The sequence below is a fragment of the Pararge aegeria genome, chromosome 13 (genome assembly GCF_905163445.1).
Source record: "Pararge aegeria chromosome 13, ilParAegt1.1, whole genome shotgun sequence".
NCBI lineage: Eukaryota > Metazoa > Arthropoda > Insecta > Lepidoptera > Nymphalidae > Pararge > Pararge aegeria.
The window spans coordinates 2,408,431-2,430,396 of NC_053192.1; the positions used below are offsets into that span (position 1 = coordinate 2,408,431).

A 21,966-nucleotide genomic window follows, 5' to 3' on the forward strand; every position below is an offset into this window, starting at 1 on the left:
GAAAAAATTATGGGAGTGAAATTCTACGTTGTAACGAAATGCGCACATGGTTACACGATTTTAACGTAATGATGGTAGTCGCGAAACCCAGTGAGAGGGGAACGCATCGTCCGCCAGCACACTCCGTCGAAAAAACCGACACCCTGTAAAGTCAACATCTTCTGAGGATGCTCCAGTTAAGGAGTGAATCATGCGTAGAGGGTACATTGCCAAAGATCTGTTGGGTGTGGAGTATAAAGATAAAACAAATTATAAATTACACAATACAGATTCCCCTGCTTATCGCGGAGTATAGAAATTTAAGCTTAATTGTCATAATAATTATGATTAGTTTTTCGCAAATACCTTGCCTGATTGTGTTTTGTTAGACTTTTCGCGCTCCAAATATTTTTTGTTGTGACACTGACTTTTACATTCAGGTGCACGAGCCAACACTCCCGCCTGGTCTTTCATCGGTGGACCGATGGATGCTGTCGAAACTTGCGTTGGCTGTGCAGAAAGTGAACCAAGGTTTCCAGAACTACGAGTTCCCATCTGCCACCACTCACTGCTACAACTTGTGGCTGTATGACCTTTGTGATGTTTACTTGGTGAGTGATGACCTTGAAATAATATTAGTTGTTAACGACCTCCCTGGCGCAACAGTGCAGGGGAATTTATAATTTCTGAATTTTCTCTGGTCTGGTCTGTTGGGACTTGGGAGGCTTTGGCCGTGGCTAGTTACCACCCTACCGACAAAGACATACAGCTAAGCGATTTATAGTTTCGGTGCGATGTCGCGTAGAAACCGATTAGGGGTATGACTAGCATACTCCGTTACAGGTTAGACCGCTACCATCTTAAACTGAGCGTGAGACTCCGGTCAAGGACTGACTTGTAGTGGAATAAAAATATAAATAAAAAAAAGTTCGATTGCCGGCGTGCGAAGTCTATCAATACGCATATTATAAGTAATATTATTTTTATTTATGTAAAATCGCTGGTAGACCCAATAAATAAATAAATAAATAAATTCGCACTTGGTCAGCTTGGTTGAACACGACTTAATCCGTCACCGTATATACTTTGCCGAACCCGCCTGTGCTAGCCCTGCTGAAGTGTCAAATGATGTACCTTTCTTTTTGTTTAGTGAACGGTATTTATTAAAAAAAATATATCTATCCAATATTTTCCAGGAATATCTAAAGCCAGTGTTCGCTCAAGGCAGCGAGGACCAGAAGTCCGCAGCGCGCCGCACTCTCTACACAACGCTGGAGTACGGGCTCAAACTGCTCAGTCCATTCATGCCGTTCATAACCGAGGAACTGTACCAGAGATTACCGAGACAAGATACCAGCTGTCCGTCCATCTGTATCGCTGAGTACCCCACTGTGAGTAGTTCATTTTGTTTTTCAGATGAAACATCATATTTTTTTCTAGAGCTCTACCTGGAGTGTAAAAAAAAAATATTTATGATGATTATCAGCACAAAAAATTCAACTCCCTGTTAACACCTACTATACTTATATTTTGTAGGAGTCAGACACCCCCTGGCGTTCCGAAGACCTGGAAGCCAATGTTGAGACCGCCCTGAAAATCGTCCACCTCATTCGTTCAACTCGCTCGGAGTACAACCTCACCAATAAGCAGAAGACCACCGCACATCTGGTGACGAGCGGGGACCAGCTCGAGATCCGGGAGCTGTTCCACAAGCTGCAGTCACTGGCAAACAGCGAGTTGAGTGAGGAGCATCCACCCAGCGGGTGCTCTATACTCACTGTGTCCGATAAGATCGAAGTGCATTTAGTGTTAAAGGTTTGTTCTACTTTTCGTATCATATTTCTAGTCAATCGCAAACAGCGAGTTGAGTGAGGAACAAACACCCAGCGGGTGTTCCATACTCACTGTGTACGATAAGATCGAAGTGCATTTAGTGTTGAAGGTTTGTTCTACTTTTCGGATCATATCTAGTCATGCATAAACAGCGAGTTGAGTGAGGAACAAACACCCAGCGGGTGTTCCATACTCACTGTGTACGATAAGATCGAAGTGCATTTAGTGTTGAAGGTTTGTTCTACTTTTCGGATCATATCTAGTCATGCATAAACAGCGACTTGAGTGAGGAACAAACGCCCAGCGGGTGTTCCATACTTACTGTGTCCGATAAGATCGAAGTGCATTTAGTGTTAAAGGTTTTTTCTACTTTTCGTATCATATTTCTAGTCATTCGCAAACAGCAAGTTGAGTGAGGGACAAACACCCAGCGGGTGTTCCACAATCACGGTGTCCGATAATACCGGTGTATTTAGTGTTAAAGCTTGGTTCTACTTTAATATTATAAAAGCGAAAGTCTGTTTGTTTTTTTGTCTCTACTTCACATCCTAACTAAGCAATCAATCAACTTATGTTTGGCACAGAGTTACTTGAAAGAACGGAGAATACCTTTATACAAAACCTTTATAATTTAAACTTCTGACTTAAAAAAAGGAGGTAATCAATTCGACCTGTATGTAATATGTATGTAAAGTCAGTATTACAAAGTTTTTGTCTATACAAGCTTATTAACATGAGTGCCAAATTTCATAACATACATATGTTTTTATTTTTGTGCACGAATATCCCAACTAGTAGTTATAAGACCTGATTTCTAAGTACTAAATTTTCTATTTATTCTCCTACACTGAGGAAGCAAACAATCTTATTATTGTATTATTATTAATAGAACATTAGTAGTAATAGTATATTTAATATTTTTTTGTTTTATTTGTAACAGGGACTAATAGACCCGCAAAAGGAGATCACAAAATTGGATAAGAAGAAAGAAACACTGTCTCAAACGATAAACAAATTACAACAAGCGATATCAGCCGAAGACTACACAACAAAGGTTCCAGTCGAAGTGCAAAAACTTAACTCTGAAAAGCTCACGCAGTCCCAAGGGGAAATGGAACGGTTGCAAGCCGCTATAGAAACATTAAAACTTATGTGATGTTTTACATAGATTTAGATCGTAGATATATGCCTCAGAAATGTTTATGACACTGATTTCATTTTAAATGCTATTCGGTATAAGATCCCTTGTAGAACACCTTATTAGTTCAGTCGCGTGTCTAAATAACAATTGAAATTGATTTAAAAAAAAAATAATAGCGTAAAAAAGCTATCTTTGCCTGGGAAATATTTGTCAAAGGTATCAGGGGACGAAACGTATAACAGGTTTGATAACATTACCAGTGTGAGCGTATAATGGGTTCATTGACTGCTCGTGTTCGATTTTGGCCGCTTAGAAACTTCGAAAGATCGCGTCATTTAGTGTACATGTTCAGTTTAAAGAATGGTGTGAAGTATTGTTTCGAAAACCAATTTAACCGTACATCGGTTTGCCGAATATGAAATAAGATTAATCTAAATAAGTATCGGTGAAATCGAAGTCGGTAAGATGGAAATCCGTTCCGAGCACTCCTTGAATTGTTTGACACGCACGAATGACAAATGAATGAGTTAACTGTTAACGTATTTCATTATGGATGCATTCACCAATATGAAATTAAGGAAAGGGCATATGTAACAATTTTAATGTTTAATGTTTTATATTTTGTTAGCGAAATATGTACAATTTTATACCTCGTTAAGAATGTTGCAAATATCTTTGAAAATTAATTTATTAATGCTCATGGTAATTTGGGTAATGAAGTAAATTACCCATAAAGCCTTGGAAATAGGTCCGTAACATTGTTCTGCCTCACGAAGACTGTTTGATTAATGTTTTGGTTGTGCATTCATAATATGGAAAAAGTGTGCGTAAGCTCGAGATCCATTTTTGTAACAACATACGCAAATACGCTTTTTTATGTATTGACCGAAACATGGTTAAACGTTATTCAAGTGATGGAAAGAGCATTCTATTTTTAGACACATAATCAACCCGATTTACTAAAGTGTTTTCGAGTCTTTTTAGGAAATATCCCCTTGGTCTCTTATGTCATATCAGTTGGCATTGTATCTAACATAAAAAAGCATTGAATTCTGTCCCAATCTAAAGTAATGTTACCTTTCTATTTATTATGCCGTATATGAAATAAATTTTAAAATTTTTCGTGCTTGAATATGGTTTTCTTTTCCCAATAGAATGTATATTTTAAATTTAAAGCGATATTTTTACATAGTTTTACGTAGTTGAAGATGATATTCCTATCCCCATTTCTTTACTGCACGAATCATTAATTATAAGTTTGTCAAAACGCTGGTTAACAATATTATGCCAGAAAATAATAATATTAATATCTAAGAGGACAATAACTAATAAGAATATCGCGTAGTAATGTTTATAAAATCGTAGTAGTAGCATAGTAATGGATAATAAGCTACAGTGGGGTGCCTATATAGATAGATAGCAGGTAAACTAACCTTGGCTGCCTACGCAGTCATAAAAATTAGACGGTTTACCGACGTTGAAATAGCTAGGCTTGTTTATTTTGCGTAATTTCATAGTGTGTTGCATAACATCTAGTCGCTCCAAATTGTATCTGCTACATTCTACCAGTACATGCTGGACACCATCCATCGTACCGCAAATATCGCAGTTGGCAGAACTAGCTTTCTTCATTAGAAATGCGAACTTATTAGATGGATAATGTCCAGAACGCAACCTATGAGCTTATACTATATATTTATAATATTATTTCTAAGGTAATTTTGGACCTATTAATGCGTAAGTTTAAAGAATATGTTAAAACAAATTTATTACAGCGAGGCTACTAAACATGAATTGATGAATTTCTCAATGACATGGTTGCTTGGAAGCCTCCGGCTCCCATTTCATCTCTCACAAGATAGAAAAATGAGCGTTAAAATGTAAAATGTAAATAGTTGATGTTGGAAAAGACGACAAAAGCTTATTTTAGGCCTACTTGAAATAAATGGATTTTGAAAATTTTGAACACCTACAAGGAAACCGAATACTCTCCCTGTTTCTCCGTATTTAGAAACAAAATTACTTTTAATCATTTATTATTATAAGTACCTAATGACCCCCTTCTCATTCTCGGCGAGGTAGTTAGTATAAAATTACCATTGACATTGATAGTTCTATTATATATTGTTTTTACTTTCGGGTTTTACGAATCGTACAAATCTGTGTTCTGACCTTGGAGTAATATTGTTCTGTGGTTCTGAGGCGGCGTGATGAGAGCTGTCAATTTCAAAAGTTCAAAATGTCATGGTGATTGAAATCTACAGATGTTATTGTTTTATTATTTCAAGTTGTCCTGTCCTGAAATAACTAATACGAAGTATCCAAAAATTATTGATAGAGAACATTCATAAGATTAGAGTTCCTAAGAATCTACCGTACATTCTTGAAGGAACATCTCTTTGTGTACTTTGAACAGTCATCTTCTTTTCACAAAAATATGGAGTTTCCTTCTCTCGGCGAACACTGCCAGAAGAAAGACTGTAACCAAACCGACTTTCTGCCACTCCAGTGTAAATGCGGAATGGTATTCTGCCGCCTACATTTTAATGATCATTGTTTATCAGGACAATGTGATTTGGCCCCTAAACCGAAAGAGGTTAACTTTGAGTGTGACGACCAGATTTACAGGTGCTCGTCAAAAGGCTGTAAGAAGGGTAATCTGCATGAAATGCTGTGTAATAAGTGCAACAAACATTACTGCATAGAACATAGGTTTCACCCGTGAGTATTCTTTTAATTTATTTTAGCAAAACTTTGATAACTTGGGACTGATTCTTTGTATATTTAATAAAGTCTATTGTTACTTTGTTAGCACGATCAATCTATAAATCATAAAGTCTGGACCACACAGATGTTGAATAAAACTGGTAAAAATTTAAGTGGAAACTAATTTTTTGATTGGTAACTAGTAACAACTATTTTTGATTTATTGACTGAAAAACAGGTTTTACGATTTAGTGACATCAAAAATAACTGATTGTGCCCCGGGCTTCTCTCATTTGTTATGGCAACAATATGCTATACTGACAGATCTAATATGTTTATTAATTATGAGACATGAACTCAGATATCTCGCATTTGTAACAAATGGAAAGTTGACTTTTTATTACATTAGTAAATTTTGAAATTTATCCAAAAGGCCAGTGCTTGTTTACAATCATGTCTGATGCCAAGAAATTATGAGGTATAGGTTAGAGTGCTTGCCTACAAATTGCCTATTCATTTGTACCTTGAAGTTATTTATACATTTTATAAATGGCAGGAAACACAGTTTTCAGGTTTAGAATGTTAAATATGGATACTAGATAGGTAAATAGATACTTTTCAGGTTAAAGAATTATATATTTCTCTTAAAGATTTCTCTGTAAGTGAATAATTTTACATATTCACTGACAGAGAAATTATATTGATCTAATATTATTTGAGAAGCAAGGTATACATATAAATTATTAAAAATATACCCTCAGAATCATCAATATCTGTATGTTGCGAAATGGGAAGTCGTTGCATGGCATTACAACCGAGATAGTATGCAATTTCTTAGTTTGCGTTTGAAAATTGTAAACGACAACAAAACCCCAAATTTCAATTAAGTATAGTAGATGTGGTTTTACCAAGGAGTTGTATATTAACTTATATACTCAATGGGGAAGGCAGTGAACTATATTTCGCAGTGATCCCATCAATGAAGAAAGTTTATTTTTGATATATTTAATTTGGGTTTTACTTTTATGAAATCTAGAAGATAAGGTACAGATAGATATTTCTAATTGTCTTAATTCTTTTGTAGATCATGTCCAGAAATAGATGATGAAACAATGTCAGCCAAAATAGAACAATTTGAAGCACCAAGACGACAGTTCAAAGAAGCTAATAAGTTCCTGCAACAGAAGGTAAGGCCATGTTACTACTAGCTGCTGCTCTGTTAATGAAATATACTTGTAACTTCTATGTGCCATTACCTAGCTATATAAAGAGAGATATAGGTAAGATATATTTTAAAGTTGAAAACAATACAAACAAGTTTTCTAAAATAGGAGAATATTTAGTTAAAATAAACATGGCATACTGTAGGTATACCAGGGGCCATACTTCAATATTAAAACCAAATTGTGTGTACAGTTATATATACCAATCAGTTTGCAACTTGTTGGAACAGCTAGTAAATCAAGCAACAGACCTATGAACTATTTTTAACTATGCATCTTTGACATTTAATATTCTGTTTTCAGTGATTTGTTTGTTTTTGACAACTAATAGATAACTTGAGAGTAGTTTTTAAAATTATGCCAGTTACACTCTGTGTGAGGCAGCTCTCAATATACAGTTGTGCACTGTCATATCTAGGTTTAGTGTTGCTGTGAGTCATTTTTTAGGTTGCATTTGCCTTGTACCACATTAGTACAAGGTAAAAATAACTGTAAGCAATTTTCAACTTTTCACAACCTTGTTAGAGTAGCTTTTTGAAGGACTTTCTGCAATTTTTGTGACACACTGTTCATCCCAGAGTAGCACTGTTGACAGGCATGGTTTCTAAACATTAATCATTTTTATTTTTTCTGCAGATAACAGAAAATATAAGAAAAGCACTCCAATCATCTGCAAAAATGAAAACTGCATCGAAAATCCACTTAATGAGGATCAAACAGAAAGCCCAAGGACCCAAATCAATACCAGTCACAGATAGAGTATATTTTGCTATCAAAAAACCTATAGACTTACAACCAAAAGCAGTTATCATAGTTAAAGATGAGAACAATATAAAAAACATTGAGTCATTGACTCTTGATCCAGATTTGAAGGATACTGTTCCCTTGTTTATTTCAAAAAAATGGAGTTTAGGTCGTACAATTGATTCTATATGCGATACAAGCAATATTAAGAATGATAATAACAAAATTGGTGATACAAAACTGAGGCTGTTCAGACAATTAGACGGTTATTGTGTTAGCCCTTTAAAAATGGATGTGGAAATTGAAGAATTACTGGCAAGAGAGATTTTATTGGAGGGTGATAAGTTAGTTGTAGAGTATATAGATAATAATGTCATAAATACTATTCAAGAAGATAATGCTCAGATATTTTTAAGTGTATAGATTACTTTAACTTTGTATTATATTTATTTTATATCCATATTGCCTATGTGTTTCTTTTTATTTTTAACAAGCACACTAGAAGAAGAAGAAGAAGAAATACGTTATAGCACACAAACATCAAAATATACATAAAATAAAGAATAAACAGAAGAACAAGAATTGTAGGCATGCAGAGGCGGCCTTATTGCTGCAAGCAATCTCTTTCAGGCACACTAAAACTACGAGTAAACTAGCGTATACCTGTGTACTAAAAATACGCTATGTTTACATTTTAGGATTAAATGTTTTTCGTAGAACTAAAGATGTTCGTTTACAAGGCCGAGAGCTTTCTGGACTTACAAAAAAGAGGTTATTAATTCGATGGTATTTATTATTTTTACGGGGCGTTAATTCCCGGGATCCGGAAAAGCAATATTTTGTAGAAGGTTATGAGGGATTGCCAGCAATTTTTACTTAGATATGATTGCAAACCTAGGGTAGGTTAAAAAGCGTGAAAATTTTTTTTTTGACAAAGAAGAACCGAATTTGTAATACAACTGAAAAGCGAGAAGTAAATATTTTATTTCGTAAAGTCAGTGCCAAGTAAAATGTAGAAAACTACTAGTACTTTCTTTGCTTCTATGGATGCCCGTGCTCTGTAGTGGGCCGGATGGGTTGATGTGATGATGATGACTAAGTAAATAAAACAACAGAGTACAATAAATATACCTATAATAATATCAACAGTAAAAGTAATTAACCTATAATAGTTACAAAATCTCAGCATCACCATTTTCTTTGTTCATCGACGTCGACCGTTGGTAATCTACGAGTGGCAACAGCATAGCCGGGGCGGAGGGGTTCGTGTGTCCGGTGGGAGGGGGGGTCGCCGCCAACTTGTACCGTTGAATTAGCCAATTACATCTCCCGGTACGAGCTATAAGTGTTAAGAGATCTCTTCTATACTGCTTCGTGAGTATCGCGTACAGGAACGGATTCGCGCACGCGTTCAACGGGTAGAAGAACACTAGCAGCACCTTCCCATGACTGACGTCAACCAACGGCACGCCAGCTAATGCTGTCACTCCGAAAAAGGCAACGGGCGCCCAACAGAGCAAGTCGGTGCCGATCAGCAATGCCATTTTATTAGCTATTCTTCTCTCAGCAGCCGCGGCTGCCGCTCTACCGCCATACTTCTCCCCGCCCACACCTAAGGATCTATAAATCTGAACGTAGCATATTACTATAGTCACCCAAGCAATCGCGGTGGTAAGAAACAACGAGCCCTGATAAACCGCATCGCCGATGCCTTTGCTCTCTGCCGGTAAGCAGATCGACGTTGAGGAGTAATCCGAAACGCCAGCCAATGGCATTCCTGCCATTAAAATCGAGAACATCCATCCTCCAATCATTATCTTAGCCGCTGCGCCCAAAGATATCCGCCTTTCCAAATAAATCGCGTATGTGATAGCGAACCATCGCTCCAAGGTCACAATAGTGAGGGTGAATACTGACAGCTGTCCGGAGAATACGGAAAGGAATCCGGCAATCTTGCAACCAACGCCGTACTGCCAGTTGTACGCGTAATTGAAGAACTCTCCGTAACTCCTAAGGTCGATTACGGCCAACATGAAAAGGTACAGTCCCGTGCATAGATCCGAAAACGCTAAATGGCACATGAGGAACCTAGGGACTGTTAGTTCCGTGTGGTTGGTAGTAAGAACTAGGAGGACAGCAGTGTTGCCAACCACGGCGGCAGCGATTACGAACCATACACTGGCTCGCAGCCAAGACCATCCCATCACATCCTCACAAGGGTTGAGGGCGTCTGGTTGAGGCGTGCATTTAACTTCTCGGCGTCGACTGAAACAAATTAATTGAATTGGGTTAGGAAACTATTTACTCTGCAGCAGTAAACTTCGACTAGCAGGTCTCTTAACCTATCGATTGGACGATTATAACGATCGCGACGATAGAAGGTCCCTCACCTTGGTCTTCCCAGTTCTGTGCATTCCTTAAATTCTTAAAAAGGATTGCATAACTACTAGTTCTAATAGCCTAGAAAAAAAAAACAAAAAAACCTACTTGAGCTAAACAATGAGCTGAAAACCCTTTTCCTTGATTTATAATGAACTGTTCAAACTGTACTGTATTTTTATTTATTTATCCGCTACCATTTTAGACAGCATCGCAATTTACCATCAGGCCAGATTGCAGTCGGACCTGTGAAATACATTTTTTTTAAAATCATATGCGATAAGTGGCCTGCAACTTTTATCATTAAATGCTAATGATAGCTTGATAGCTTTACGTGCTCTTTGAGACACGGGAACAAACAGCCAATTTCTTATCGGTGGGCTACTCATAAATTCTTCACACTCCCCCGCCCCTCGAAATTGAAGTCGAAGCTACACGCTTCGCTTCACAAAACTCTGTTACTACTAAAATAAATTATTCACCTCAAGCTAAAGTTCCCGCACTCGACGGAGTAGGCCACTCCCAGGCTGCTGTTGACGGGCGCGTGGAAGTTCTCCATCTCGTCGTCTTCCAGGCTGCCGGAGTCGGAGAAGTACTCCTCGCTGCCCCACGACTCGTACTCGTAACTGGCGGTTGACGTGTCGTTTATATCACTATAAGCAAATGATGTTGTTTGATATAGTGTTCGCAGTTAGTCCATTATGGACACGAGATGTTTGTCATGTACGCAAACTTATCTCAGTATCAGCGGAGCCGCAGAATTATCTGTAGTCTGTAGATACTTTCTTTTCATTGAAAAAAAAGATTAATCGAACTTAGCATTAAAAAAAACTTAGTATGCATACCTACCTATATTTTACACTAAAAAGTAATTGTTGTTTTGAAAATAATAAATAGAAAATAAATCCTTACCTACATCGACACAAAGCAGTTTTTTGGTCATAAAAAATACATATACATATATATATATATATATTATGTATATATATATATACTTTTTGCAAAATAATGAATCCTAAAAACGGGTAGGTATATAAGTATATAAAATTAGTTATTGCTCTCGTAAGAAAGTATGCACTTATATTAATGTACCAATATATTTAACAAAAGTGTTTCACAATTGTTTATCTGTGTATTGATTGATTTTTGTTTAATCTATGTATCTGTTCAACATGAGGAGTGGAATCTGTAAGTTTTAAGACAACAAATGTCCCGTGATTTAACTACTTGTTTTTCATAGTGATAATAAAACAAAAAGTGTAATAGTTTTCCTACCCACTTCACGAAAATTACTGTAACAAAAAGTGCGTTCAAGTAGTCCGACGATTAGTTGTTTAGATTTATCTGTAATCAATAATACTAGATATGCCCTGCGGCTTCGCCCGCGTAAATTTCGAATGCAGCGTACTGCTACATCGTCTACACCTATAGTCATACATGAGATTTTTGACAAATATTTTTTTATCTTTCGTAATGAATTTTTTTTTTTTTTATAAAAAGTATCACAATTAAAAAAAAACAGTATTATTATTCGCCAATAGATGTCATTCGCCAAAGGAAGTCATATTTTTCAGTTTAAATTGGGACTACCCAAACGCCACCTTTTTGTTATTTTTCTTCCAATGAAAAAAACACAAATAAAATGTCATTTGTCATTTTCTAAAAATGAATCCTAGCTAGATCGATTTATCGCCCCCGTAACCCCTGTATATTAAATTTCATGAAAATCGTTGGAGCCGATTCCGAGATTCCAATTAAAAAAATTTAAAGCAAGTCAGACACTTGCTTTAAATGATAATTCTTTTCTTTCTTGGTTTTTCAGATAAGACTGATCTATAGTTAGGTACTAACCTAGACGGTGTGGTTGACTTTTCAGCAGAAATTGCGTTGGTGGATCGTCGCTTCCTCGTTTCAGGAGTAGGGTTTTGGTCATTTTGGCTGCATCTCTGTTGATAAAGCTACAGTTATTATGACAAATATACTTTCAATTTTCGAACTTCTTCTGACAGTTATTAAACTCATTATTGTGTGCAGTGGATTGTAGTCAAAAACAAACAGTGAAAACGCCCCGCGCACTTATCAGTTTACACCCGCGGAATGTTGCTAGCTCACAAACTTTTTCCCATTTTATGGTAAACGTTTAGAACATTAGATATAACTCAACTGCTAAACTGCTGATTGTTCGAGAAATACTAACAACGTGGAGTGGTTTCTGATTCTTCGTCAAATATTAGTCGTGTACACGGTTTCTGTATATTCTTAATTCTGTGATTAATTATTAACATAACAGCACGTATGGCGGCGAATTTTTTAGGGCGTCATATGCATTGTAATGATCGGTTAGATACGCCGCGAAGTTGCGCTTGCTTTCGCTATAGGTATTGCACTGAATAAGTATATCTATTTTCTTTGAATGATATGTTTATTATTTAGTAGGTACCTGGGCTTCGGGCGTATAAGCTGTGATATGGTTTCAAAGAAAAAAGAGCGCTGCGTAATTTTAATAAAAAAAAAATAACAAGGCCTTATAGAAAAAGTACAAAGATCACACTGAAAGTTTTTAGACAATCAAAAACTGAATTCAGGAACCTGTTGATATTTGGATCGATCATACGATTACTAGTAGAAACCGATTAATTAAACCGAAAGCTATATCCCTAACAGGTTAAACCCGCTACTATCTTAGACTGCCCGTAACACAAGCTACGCTTACTTTGGGGCTTGATTGTTACATCAAGGCCAAATACCTCACAGCGAGGCAAATGTAAATTTTCCCCGGGTCGTGCGTTCTTAGGAGACATCGGAGCAGCCCAACATGTGCCGTGTTATTGAAGATTTTCCCTGTAACTTCGTTAACTGTTTCATTTCCTGTATGTTATACGTGCAATAAAGTGTTTTTTTCTTCTCCTTCTTCCCCCGTTACCAAACAAAAATCGATGACTTTTAATAATATAAAAGAAACTCACCTGTTTCATAACCGCTAGCTGTGTTTCATAGAGCTTGTGTCGAGCGGGATTGTGTCTCTCGGGGAACTGGAAGGCGCAACAGTGGAAGTGATGTGTTAAGAATGCCTCCCGCAGATTCTGTGCACAATCAAACGAGGGTTATTTTAGTTACACATAATTAAAGAAACGATGGTAGCCTAGTTGGTAAAACTTCGGTTTTAGCCACATCTGTTATAGCATCAAATAAATGTTAGTAAACTAGTGGGTAAAACTTCGGCCTCCCTTTCGGGGGTACCAAGTTCGATCCCCGGAGCCGACCGCCTTTACTTTTCGGAGTAATGGCGGTGTCGCAAATCTGCTTGCAACCAACAAGGAGAATATATCATCAGCACGGCTAGCAGGAGACAATTATCTCCCCAGAAAAGGATAAAAAATTATCTTCTCCCACAGCTTTACCAACATTGGTGCACGCGTGGAAATAATATCCAAATAATATATGTGTAATAATAGACGGATGTAAACATCTCCTATACCCTGTTCTCGTGCTTTAGCAGGTGTACACGTTATTTATATCCCTTGCCAGGGGATATAATCAGGGGATATAGTATTTTTTCCTGCCAGTCTAGCCCTGCAGATGAGTAATTTCGTCGTCATGATAAGCGCCATCTAGCGAACCTTTTTTATGGCTTTAAGCGGAGACTAAAATGTTTTAGGAAATGTTTTTGACGACCTCCCTGGCGCAACTGGGAGCGTTGTGAATTTAAGCAGGAGGTCTCAAGTTCGATTCCCGGCAGGGCCAATTTGGGAATTTATAATTTCTGAATTTTCCCTGGTCTGGCCTAGTGGGAGCCTATGGCCGTGGCTAGTTACCACCCTACCGACAAAGACGTGTCGCTCAGCCATTTAGTGTTCCAGTGCGATGTCGCGTAGAAACTGATTAGGGGTACGACACCCATAGTCCCTAACAGGTTAGCCAACAACCATCTACGACTGCATCATCACTTACCAACAGGTGAGCCAGCCAATCAAGGGCTAATTTGTAGTGGAAAAAAAAGGCAATTTGCATACATCCAACAAAGAGGATATATCACCCAATGAGTGTAATATCGTCGTCAGGATAAGAAATATCTAGCCTTCGTAAAAAACAAACGTAAGCATTATCATTTAAGTGTTTTTTTAAATTCTATCTTACTTATATTAATAGGAATTATTAGAGTTGGAATTAAAATAAATGTCCCACAGCTGCGGCGGACGGTACCTACAGATTATGGTCGGTGCTGACAAGTGACTAGTTTCCCGCAGTTAAATCAAGCCTAGCGCCTTTAATTGATTAACTCGCCTATCGATACCGGTACTCGTGACTTGATAGAAAAACCCTTCAGTTAACTCCAGGCTGTTATATAAAACTAGATTCTTATGTGATCAGAGTGGCGATTGTATAAGAAATAATACTCATTTGGGAGGTTTTATTTGTTAAATAGATAGTTCGAAATGTGTTTTGATCGTTGACTAAGGCATTTGTGAAGATATTTGTTTCCCTAAGTTGTAGCAGCTTGGGCAACAGAGCTTCGCGAAGCATTTATTTTTGTAAAATGATGTTTTAGCTTTCGTAAAAAACAAACGTAAGCATTATCATTTAAGTGTTTTTTTAAATTCTATCTTACTTATTATTTTTTAATAGGTACTTACTCTGAAATCGTAAATGGAAGGGATGTACTTCAAGCTCGGCGTCTTTTCTATTTTAAGAGTCTCGAGGTTTTCCAGTCCTTTGGTAGGCAGATATGTAACGCCCGTGTTGCTGAGGTCCCTGAAACATATTACTATAACATTCCACTACAAAATGTAAGATGTAAATTGTTACTGTTGGAAAAGAGCAACTGCTGAGTTTCTTGCCGGCTTCTTCTCGGTAGAATCTGCCTTCCGAACCGGTGGTAGAGTCACAACACACAGACAGACTTGACGTTTCAAAAGTGCTTATATTAGGCCTACTTGAAATAAATGAATTTTGAATTTTCTAGTTGCTTAGTGTTTCAATTCATGATTTTATCCTCACTTTGGTTCCTTATTTATTAATTGTTAGCTACACAAACAGGCCCTGAAGCGCCTGCCCTACGTGTTTGCTGGTGTTCGAACGCGATAATCGGCTCGTTTTAGTTAGTAAGGTTTAAATTATAATTTTCCGGAAGGTTATTTTTTGTGTCCTCCACCTGCGATCTTCCGTAACTAAGGTAATAACAATACTCTTATCGAAATAGTGATGAGTTTTATCGAAGCTAAAAGCCAAATAAAATTTTAAATGAAAACAGTAATAAAAACATGAATTAATAGTAAAAAAATTAAGCTCTATTAACTGTAAAAGCAACGAAATTATTTAAGCAGTCAAGATAACTTATATGTATACCTATTAGTTATCTTGACCACTTAGATATATGCTAGCTACCTTAGCAGAAAAAATTAAATTGTATTGTAGTGCATTTATGGTAACTAATTGAAATGAAATAGAAAATAACCTAAACTAAATTTAAAAAAAAACTTACTAGCGGATTGTATATTATTTCGGAGAAAAAAATGTTTGATTTACCCTTTTTTTTTCTCGTGGGGAAATCGTCATGGATACCACGCGCCACGGGGAGGCACGGTGATTATGCCGGACTCGTACCGACTAAACCCCACGGTGTTCCTACCAGTCGCCTGGTGGCTGGGCCGCGGGAACGCTTTCGCACACATACGCGACAATGTTTGCTTTAACCTAACCTAATTGCCGGCAATAGTACTTGCAAACCTTATTAGGTCGGGGTATGGGGGGTATGGGGTATAGCATAAACACGTAGATACATTACTAATGGATAGATGCTTTTAGAGACACAACCAAGATTTTATTTAAAAAAAACTCAATTCTGTTTTAATTCTCTACTTTCTCCTTTCTTCTTTCTAAAGAACGAAATTGACAGGTCTTAAATTGTGCTGTCCTTTTCATATTCTTCCGTGTGGGTAAGAATAGCAGACCTATTTATAAATTATGAGAGATTTCATTTTTTGGTGGGTACTTACAGCTGTCGCAATACGAGGTTTCCAGCAAAAGCCAAGTCATCCAGTCGTTTTAGTTTCGTATTACCTTTGAAACTCCTGAAACAGTTAAACGTCTTTTAAATGTAAAGGAATTAGACCTTGAGGTGGAGCGAAGAAGCTTTGCTTCGATGGTGTGAAATAGGAAAATGACAATGTGAGATGGTGATAACAAAAAAAACCCGGCTAAGTTTGTTGTGGGCTTCGTCTTAGACCAGGACGCATTTGGAACCCTCGTAGATTTATTTTTAAGTTTACGAATATGGTTATCGCAATCATCTCACTACCGTGAACTTCTCATGTAATGTAAGCATCAAAACTGCCACCTATATATATATATATTTGACTTTGACTTTGATATGCGCGTTAAAAGAGTGGATGCAGAGTAGACGGCTAATGAAGTGTATGGAAGAAGAAGACTTGTTCTTCTGGCTTTTATCCCACTCTATGCCTATCCCGCATAGAGTGGGATAAAAGCCAAGACCAGTCCAAGAATAAGATTCCCGTAAAAAATAATATAAACTTACAGCTTAGAAATTTGCGAGTTTTTAAAAGCATGTGCAGGCACTTCCTCTATCAGATTGTAGTTCAGTGACCTGAAATTAGATAAGAAAGTAGGTAACATATTTATTTTTGAAGAAATTCGTATCTCGGAAAATACCAATTACCATTCAAACTGTATTATTATCACTGAAATGTAATAATTTAAGAGAACTTTGCCCATCAGTGGGATTTAAAAACTAGAATGTTGATGTATGAAACATTAATCCTCATTCAGAGCTAGAAAAGAGACGTTAATTTAAAATTTCAAATGCGAAATCTATTAATCAGAAAAAAAACTTAGGAGTGGTTTGTTATGATGAATTTTCACGTAGTAAATATCGGCTATTGCGTAACCATGTTTAAGGTCTGTATTTCGCACGGCGCACCATGCAAGTGTCTTAGACACTTGCATGGTGTCTTAAGTGTCTTAACAAGGTTTAATTCCTGCAATCCCACCGGGTCAATTAATATAATATGTTGATTTGACACAGTCTAAAATGGTAAAAAAAATCTTGTTTTAGCAGTGAGAATTTAACACCAACTTTTTATTTATACTAGACACATCAGATAAAAGAGAAAATAATATAGAGAGAGTTTACCTAGTTAAATAAACTACCAAACCAAAAATAAATAATTTTACTGAAATTTTGTTGCAGGTAATTGAATGAAAACGACGAATAAATTTTTATTTGATTGTTTTTGATCGATTAGTCTTAATTGTTTTCTTTGTTTATTTACGTCTTGTTCACACTTTTATATTATTAACTCTTTTACATATTTGTCAATTCAAAATACCTAATTATTTTTATGTTTAATCCGAGACCGTACTATTTCAAAATGTTATGTTTATGTAATCTTTGTGGCCTTAGATTTAAGTGAAACTATTTATAAATATATTTTTATTGTAACGCTGTTGAACGAATAAATAAATAAATATTTAAAAAAAAAAAACAAAAATCTCTGCCGAATAAAAATTAAAATAAACGAGATAATTAATAATTCATTGATTCAATAATAAATGAATTAAGTATTAATAAAGTCGAAGAAACCGCGCTAAAAAGGGATCATATCAATATCAAGTAATATAAGACGTTTAATTTATTTACTCGGAAAAAGGAAATGTAAATTACTAATGCACAATGCAGTTGTCCCGCGCAACGCAAACATTTGTCCGGCCGCGCAAATATCGTGCACGCCGTATGGACAAACACAATTATTATATTTGTTTCGTATGTGTAACTACAAAATAGATAACCATTCGGGATATTTATGCGCTCTTTATAGCCACCTCCCCAGTAACGTGCACAGGGTTTTTGACCAGGGTCTGCATGAAGAAGGAAAATGGCATAAAATGGTAAAATCCTTCCCCTTCACGAGTAATACAAAAGTTTTAGGGTATGCAGTGCTTTTGTGCATGTATGAAGTGCACGCCACTGCACCTCCCTAGCGTAGTCTTGTGAGAAGTCCCGGGGACCCCCGGCAGCGCAATTCGGAATTTATAGGTCCCGATAGCCTTGTGGGTACGGCTTCAAAGCTCAGTGGTTCAAGGTTTCGGCTACCCTTTCGAGGGAACGAGTTCGACCCCCGGCAAGCTCCTCTATTTTTCAGAGTTATGTGCGTTTTAATTTAAGCAATTAAATATCACTTGCTTTAACGATGAAGGTAAAGGTCACGCTCTCTCTCATCTTGTCCTAATCCAAAGGTTGCCTGGCAGAGATCGCTACTTAGCGATAAGGCCGCCTTTTGTATTCTACTTCTGTCTTTGTATTTCTTTTGTTTTTTTTTATTTTCCTAACTTCATTGTGGTGTACAAATAAAGAGTTAAATAATAATAAATAATAAGGTAGATATCGTGAGGAAACCTGCACGCCTGAGAGTTCTCCATAATGTTCTCAAAGACTACCTATCCGCACTGGGCCAGCGTGCTGTGGGCTTAACCCTTCGCATTCTGAGATTGGTCCCGCGCCTTGCAGTGGGCTGGTAATGGTGGTACGCTTGGTGCCGCCAAGCGTACCGGAACGAAGCCGCATAGAAACCGATTAGGGGTAAAAGGTTAATTAATATTATAATTGTCATACTACTACTACTTGCTGCTACCAGTGCCGAGCAGGCCAAGAGGCGTAAATATGAAAACCTGGATAGCAGCTTCATTTTTGTGCCTTTTAGAGTAGAGACTTTGGGACCGTGGGGTCCGGAGGCAAGAGCTCTTCTCAAAGAATTATCGAAAAGGGTTGTCTACCGGTGATCCTAGAGCGGGCAGTTACCTTGGCCAACGAATTAGTTTGGCCATCCAAAAGGGGCAATGCTGCCAGCATCTTAGGAACTGTGCCTCGCTGCGGTGGTTTCGAGGACGTTTTAGATTTTATTTAGTTTTAAATAGTTTATTTTAGGTTATATTTATAAAACTATTTTTTTTATACTCTGTTCCTTTTGTTTTTAATGCTATTATTTCTTTATTTCACGAACAGACTAGACTGCACTTTATTAACCTTTTTTTTTAAATAATAAGTGTACCCTTTGTATAATGCACGCAGTATAATGTACATTGCGTACATTATACAAAGAGTAGGTTACATTCACTTATTGCTGTGATCTAAATTTAAAATTAATTTGTACCAAGTAGCCTTACTCTATAAGCACTTTTGAACGTCAATTCTGTCTGTATGTGGCGACTCTATATCGTATACTGATATGCAGTGGCGTGCGTAGAGGGTATACAGATGATATAAAATGAAGAAATTCCCCAGTACGAGCTACAAAATACTTCAGGGTAGGGTTTTTATAACTTTTACAATGTAAGTATTTTATAACTCTTGTCTGCGATTTTCTTCATTTTATATCATCTGGATTCCCTGTACCCTGTACATACCCTCTATGCACGCTATTGATATGCCGTCAGCACACGGCAAGAGAGATTTTCTTTGCCTGGTAATAAATCGAAAAACAAATAAAGAACAAAACATAACAGAAATAAACAGTGAATTTTATGTACCTATTGACTTACACTTGGTCAGCTCGAATGCGCAAGGCGTGCGACGGGATTCGCCTGATGTGGTTGGCTTCCAGGTCCCTGGGAAAACGGAACTTATTTCATAAGTCAGAAAACTTATTCGCTTTTAACTATACAAAGTGTAACGGAATTACGATATATTTTTAAACGGTTTATAAGTATATTTCATTAGGAATCATCCTGAAAAATATTAAATCAAAAGAAGCATATTTATTTTTCCATACAAACTATTTCAAAACATTCTAAGTGTTTATGTATGACAACCCTATTGAAGATAATAGACCGACACGCGCGCATACTATGCGCGCGCATACTACGCTACGCCACGCATCCCTATCCCTACTAATATTATAAATGTGAATGTAAGTTTGTTTGTTACGCTTTCACGCAAAAACTGCTTAACCGATCCTCACGAAACTTTGTACACATATTCTTGGAAGTGTTATAAGTAATATTGAATACTTTTTATTCCGACATTAAGCTCGGTTCCTTTGGTAGAGGGGATGAAAGTGTTTGACGATTTTACACCATAACTCCGACAAATTATAACCGATTTAAATAATTATTTTTGTACCATAGAGATTGTAATATGTGTTTAATTTTGCCCAAACTTTGTGTAGGTCTGATAAATGTGTTTGAAGATAGAGAACAGAACTCCTCAGCGGACAGCAGCAAACTCCTCATTTAAGGCTTAGCGATACTGAATACTTTATTTTTTTTTTAAACTACAACTCAATAGAATGCCACATCAAAAAACAAAATTAAACGCAGACGAAGTCGCGGGCAACAGCTAGTACCCTATAAAGTGAAGTGAGTCACTTGATTTAATTTTGCATGATGTTAGGGCTGAACCCACTGACGTAAGTCTTACTTCTTACAGTAAAAACTGTGGTTTACTCATAAACTATTAGCGTTTCGGTTTCACAGATAATTCTTAGAGACAGTAGGTACTAGGTACATAATGTACCTCTAAAGCCTGTGAATTAATATTTCAGTTTCTATTTACACGTTGTATAGTATATACAACAATATAAAATACTCCTTCCAACTGCTATAACCACACTACAGTTTCTACAAGAGATAAATGGAAAACAGTCGTATAGTAAAGGAGTGCTATCTCAAGAGAGTCACAATCCTCTTTAAGTTGATCACAAGTTCGTGGTTTCGATTCTTGCGCAGGCCAATAATTGTTAGGGTTATATCTGTTAAAAATTTTAGGTATTTGTCTAAAAACACAGTATACCAATATGTATATTCGTAAGCGGTGATAGCATAGTGGGTAGGAATTCGTCTTCACTATCGGGGGTTCGAGTTCCACCTTCACCACTATTCTAAGCAATTAAAATATCACTTGCTTCGACGGTGAGGCAACGTGTATGTCTGAGCCTCTATTATGTTCTCAACGGAGTGTGGAGTCTACCAATTCGCACGGAGGTGGTGGAGTCTACCAGCAGGGTGGACTACGGCCTTAACCGCTTTTCATTGTGGGTTTATATGATGATGAATATGCAACAACAAAACAACAACAATGGTTATAGCAGTTGGAATGGGAGTATTTTATATTTTTGTAAACTTATACAACGTGTAAATGAAAACTAACATATTAATTCACAGGCTTAAGTGCTAGGCCGCATTACGGCTGAACCGCCGCGGTTTTTAAACGTGTGATTTTGTGAGTCAAGCAAACGAATACAAACGGCCTCACTTGCGTTTTCCCGCGACTGATTTTAAAACCGTGGAATGTTACAAAATGCTCGCGGGTAAAAACCGTGCTATAATTTGTAATCCATAGAACTTACTTAGCGCGCACGCACTATCGCGTTAACCGCGGGCGGTTTTTGCCAGTATTCGGCAGACCGCCGTGAAGAGTGGTTGTATGGTCACGCTATTGTAACTATGTCGTCGACCGAGTCAGAGTCTGTTTCACACGATCCACAATATGAAAGTTTATCCCTAAAAATCATAGTGGAAGACCAGCTTTGTATGATACTACTTTGCGTCAGTATAGTGATAGAAATTTACGCTGACGTCTTCTTTTTCTATTTCTTAGTATTAGAGCAACAATACATACTGCTCTCTTGAAATCCATCTTCAATACTGCGAAAATTAGCGGCTAACCGCTAATTAAATTATTAATATATTTAATTAAATTATTATAGCGGCTAACCGCTCGCTGGAAAAAACCGTAGTGCGGCCTCTACCTTAGAGGTACATTATGTACCTAGTACCTACTGTCTCTAAGAATTATCTGTGAAACCGAAACGCTAATAGTTTTTGAGTAAACCACAGTTTTTACTGTAAGACATAAGGCTTAAGTCAGTGGGTTCAGCACTAACATCATGCAAAATTAAACGGAGTGTGGAGTCTACGAATTCGCACGGAGCCAGCAGGGTGGAC

At 37.1% G+C, this 21,966-nt stretch overlaps 3 protein-coding genes across 9 annotated transcripts in view; 2 read left to right on the forward strand and 1 right to left on the reverse strand.

Moving 5' to 3' along the window:
* Positions 1-4,085, forward strand: part of LOC120628592 (valine--tRNA ligase) — a 29,367-nt gene extending 25,282 nt beyond the window's left edge. For both annotated transcript variants that reach the window (XM_039897035.1, XM_039897036.1), the window contains 4 exons: positions 420-590; positions 1,176-1,370; positions 1,516-1,794; positions 2,753-4,085. In XM_039897035.1, coding sequence (XP_039752969.1) covers positions 420-590; positions 1,176-1,370; positions 1,516-1,794; positions 2,753-2,968 — 861 coding nt within the window. In that variant the 3' untranslated portion in view covers positions 2,969-4,085. The remainder of the gene's footprint in view (positions 1-419; positions 591-1,175; positions 1,371-1,515; positions 1,795-2,752) is intronic.
* Positions 4,086-5,178: 1,093 nt separating this feature from the next.
* Positions 5,179-8,088, forward strand: LOC120628701 (AN1-type zinc finger protein 1-like). 2 transcript variants are annotated; one of them, XM_039897268.1, is made up of 3 exons: positions 5,179-5,674; positions 6,744-6,846; positions 7,519-8,088. In XM_039897268.1, exons 1-3 carry the CDS (start codon positions 5,391-5,393, stop codon positions 8,047-8,049), a joined length of 918 nt encoding a protein of 305 aa, XP_039753202.1. In that variant the 5' UTR covers positions 5,179-5,390; the 3' UTR covers positions 8,050-8,088. The 2 variants fall into 2 exon arrangements, with proteins under 2 accessions (XP_039753202.1, XP_039753203.1); XM_039897269.1 differs by lacking the exon at positions 5,179-5,674 and adding an exon at positions 6,478-6,643.
* Positions 8,089-8,743: 655 nt separating this feature from the next.
* Positions 8,744-21,966, reverse strand: part of LOC120628747 (lutropin-choriogonadotropic hormone receptor-like) — a 109,588-nt gene continuing 96,365 nt past the window's right edge. For all 5 annotated transcript variants that reach the window (XM_039897350.1, XM_039897352.1, XM_039897349.1 and 2 more), the window contains 8 exons: positions 19,564-19,629; positions 16,544-16,612; positions 16,002-16,076; positions 14,640-14,757; positions 12,972-13,088; positions 11,857-11,951; positions 10,488-10,658; positions 8,744-9,891 (listed from right to left, as the gene is read on the reverse strand). In XM_039897350.1, coding sequence (XP_039753284.1) covers positions 8,799-9,891; positions 10,488-10,658; positions 11,857-11,951; positions 12,972-13,088; positions 14,640-14,757; positions 16,002-16,076; positions 16,544-16,612; positions 19,564-19,629 — 1,804 coding nt within the window. In that variant the 3' untranslated portion in view covers positions 8,744-8,798. The remainder of the gene's footprint in view (positions 9,892-10,487; positions 10,659-11,856; positions 11,952-12,971; positions 13,089-14,639; positions 14,758-16,001; positions 16,077-16,543; positions 16,613-19,563; positions 19,630-21,966) is intronic.